General features: G+C 39.9%; 1 protein-coding gene and 1 non-coding gene across 2 annotated transcripts; one reads left to right on the top strand and one right to left on the bottom strand.

Annotated features, from left to right (window-relative positions):
* Positions 1 to 151: 151 nt before the first annotated feature.
* On the bottom strand, positions 152 to 1,326 carry LOC133293728 (uncharacterized; the record flags this gene model as incomplete). The annotated part of the gene is made up of 1 exon (XM_061492328.1): positions 152 to 1,326. A coding segment is annotated over exon 1 (1,175 nt), but the record flags the coding sequence as incomplete, so codon positions are not given.
* LOC133293732 (small nucleolar RNA R71) lies at positions 1,190 to 1,295 on the top strand. The gene has a single exon (XR_009749097.1). It is a non-coding gene; the product is annotated as a small nucleolar RNA R71 (small nucleolar RNA).
* Positions 1,327 to 2,127: the final 801 nt, after the last annotated feature.

The raw sequence follows: 2,127 nt of genomic DNA on the forward strand, positions 1-2,127 counted from the left end.
CTCCTTTTTCTTGAAAGAATTTCTTTCATGAATTTCACATAAGTGGACATTTGTTCTAATGCATCCACAAATGGAATGTTGACATGCAACTGTTTTAGGAGGTCTAGAAATTTCCTAAACTGATTGTCTTGCTTTTTTTTTTTTTTGCAACCTTTGAGGAAAAGGGGGTGGGGGTCTGTTTGAGACAACAGGTGTCTCAACATTTGACTTGGATGCTTGACCCCTTGAAATGGACTTTTCCATGGAAATAGTCCCTAAAGATAGGTCTGGTTGAGTCTGAATTTCTGGCTCTATCATATGATCTATCACAGATCTTCCATTTCTGAGCTCTATCATATGACATTGCTCATTATTTCTCCTAGGCTCTTCAGTGTTACTAGGCATGGTACCAGAGGGTCTGCTATTCATAGTATTTGCTAAATGGCCTAGTTGGGATCCTATATTCCTCAAAGATGCAGGAATATTTTGCACAACAGCTTCCAAGCTGTTTTGCTTAGTTTCATTCTTGACTAAATATTCTCTTAACAAAGCTTCTAAGGAAGAAGTTGAAGAGGTAGGCATCTCACTAGATTGAGCAACAGGTTGTTGCCTTGGATATTGTTGGTAGTTTTGAGAGGGAAAATGTGGTTTGGTTTGGATATTGGAGGGGCCAGCTTGCTGCCCTTGCCCTTGGAAATATTGAGGCTGTTGATTCTGCCTCCAACCTTGATTAAAGTTGTTGGAAAAATTATTTTGGTTCCTATTTTGGTTCCCCACATAAAAGACAGATTCAGGGTTGGATGGGCAGCTACCAAACAAATGGGGTCCACCACAGAAAACACAAGTTTCACCTGTGTTCACTGCATTGACTTGAGGTTGGGATACTGGAACTTGGTGAGTAGGTATTGGAACTTGAGGCTGAGACAATCTTACCTCAATGGCTTGTCCTTGGGTTCTCACTAAAGTGGATAGTGCATCAAACTTGGCTGAAAAGGCTGTTACTGGATCTACCTCATGTAAACCAGCCACTCTCCTTGACTGATTTCTCTCTTCAGGCCATTGGGCATAATTTCGAGTCATTTGTTCTAACAACTCGTAGGCTTGATTAAAGGACGTGAACATAAACATTCCATTAGCAGGAGAATTTGCTAAGGCTCTGTTTTGGGTGTTAAGGTTGTTGTAAAGGGTTTGCAACACTGCCCAACAGGGCAAGCCATGGTTGGGACATTGTTTAAGAAGGATCTTAAACCTCTCCCACACATCCACTAAGGTCTCACCATCCTTCTGCATGAAGTTGGTGATATCACATCTGGTTTGCACTATCTTGTTGGATGGGAAAAATTTCATGATAAATTTTCCAGCCAGTGTGTGCCAATTGGTTATGGAGTTGGATGGAAGGGAGTTCAACCACTCTTTGGCTTTATCAGCCAGCAGTTAATGAGGGAAGAGCTTCAATCTCAGAACATCATCTGAGATGTTAGGATTCCTAAAAGTATTGGCCATTTCTATGAAATTCCTAAGGTGCTTGTGTGGGTCTTCCATCAACAGCCCATGGAACTGCCCCATATTTTGGAGCATCGTGAACATCACCAGTTCTAACTTAAAGGGCACTCCATTAACAGGTTGGGCAATACTTGGGTCTAACTCATCCAGCACAGGTATGATGAAGTCCATCATGGACCTATCATTGTCATCTATTACTGGTGGGTTCTCTATCCTTGCAGGTCCTCCTACTCCTTCATTCCCATTTACACTTCCTAAATCCTCCATTTCTTCGACTTCTGTAAGTTGAATTTGCCTATTTTCTCTCAGGGTTCTTCTCCTAACTCTAAATGTCCTTTCAGGTTCAGGGTCAAAAGATTCTAAGAAAGGGTGTGGAGTTGCACTCATGCACCCTTTGAACTAAAAAAAAAAATTAACCTGACCAGTTTAAACAACCTAGATTACTATTCAGTAACAAGAAAACAATCAGAACATAAAATTCCAGAATTGCAGCAGTAGCAATAACCTCAAACAGATAGGATCACCGAACAGTAAAAAAAAATAAAACTAAGGGAATGAAACTAATAATAAAAATAAAAGACTGACACTAAAAAATTAAGAAATAAAGTAACAACTATGAAACAATATACTAGAAAATTAAATGAG

Source organism: Gastrolobium bilobum, unplaced genomic scaffold (genome assembly GCF_033153095.1).
Source record: "Gastrolobium bilobum isolate Gb01-03AN ecotype WA unplaced genomic scaffold, APGP_CSIRO_Gbil_v1 utg30867, whole genome shotgun sequence".
Taxonomy (NCBI): domain Eukaryota; kingdom Viridiplantae; phylum Streptophyta; class Magnoliopsida; order Fabales; family Fabaceae; genus Gastrolobium; species Gastrolobium bilobum.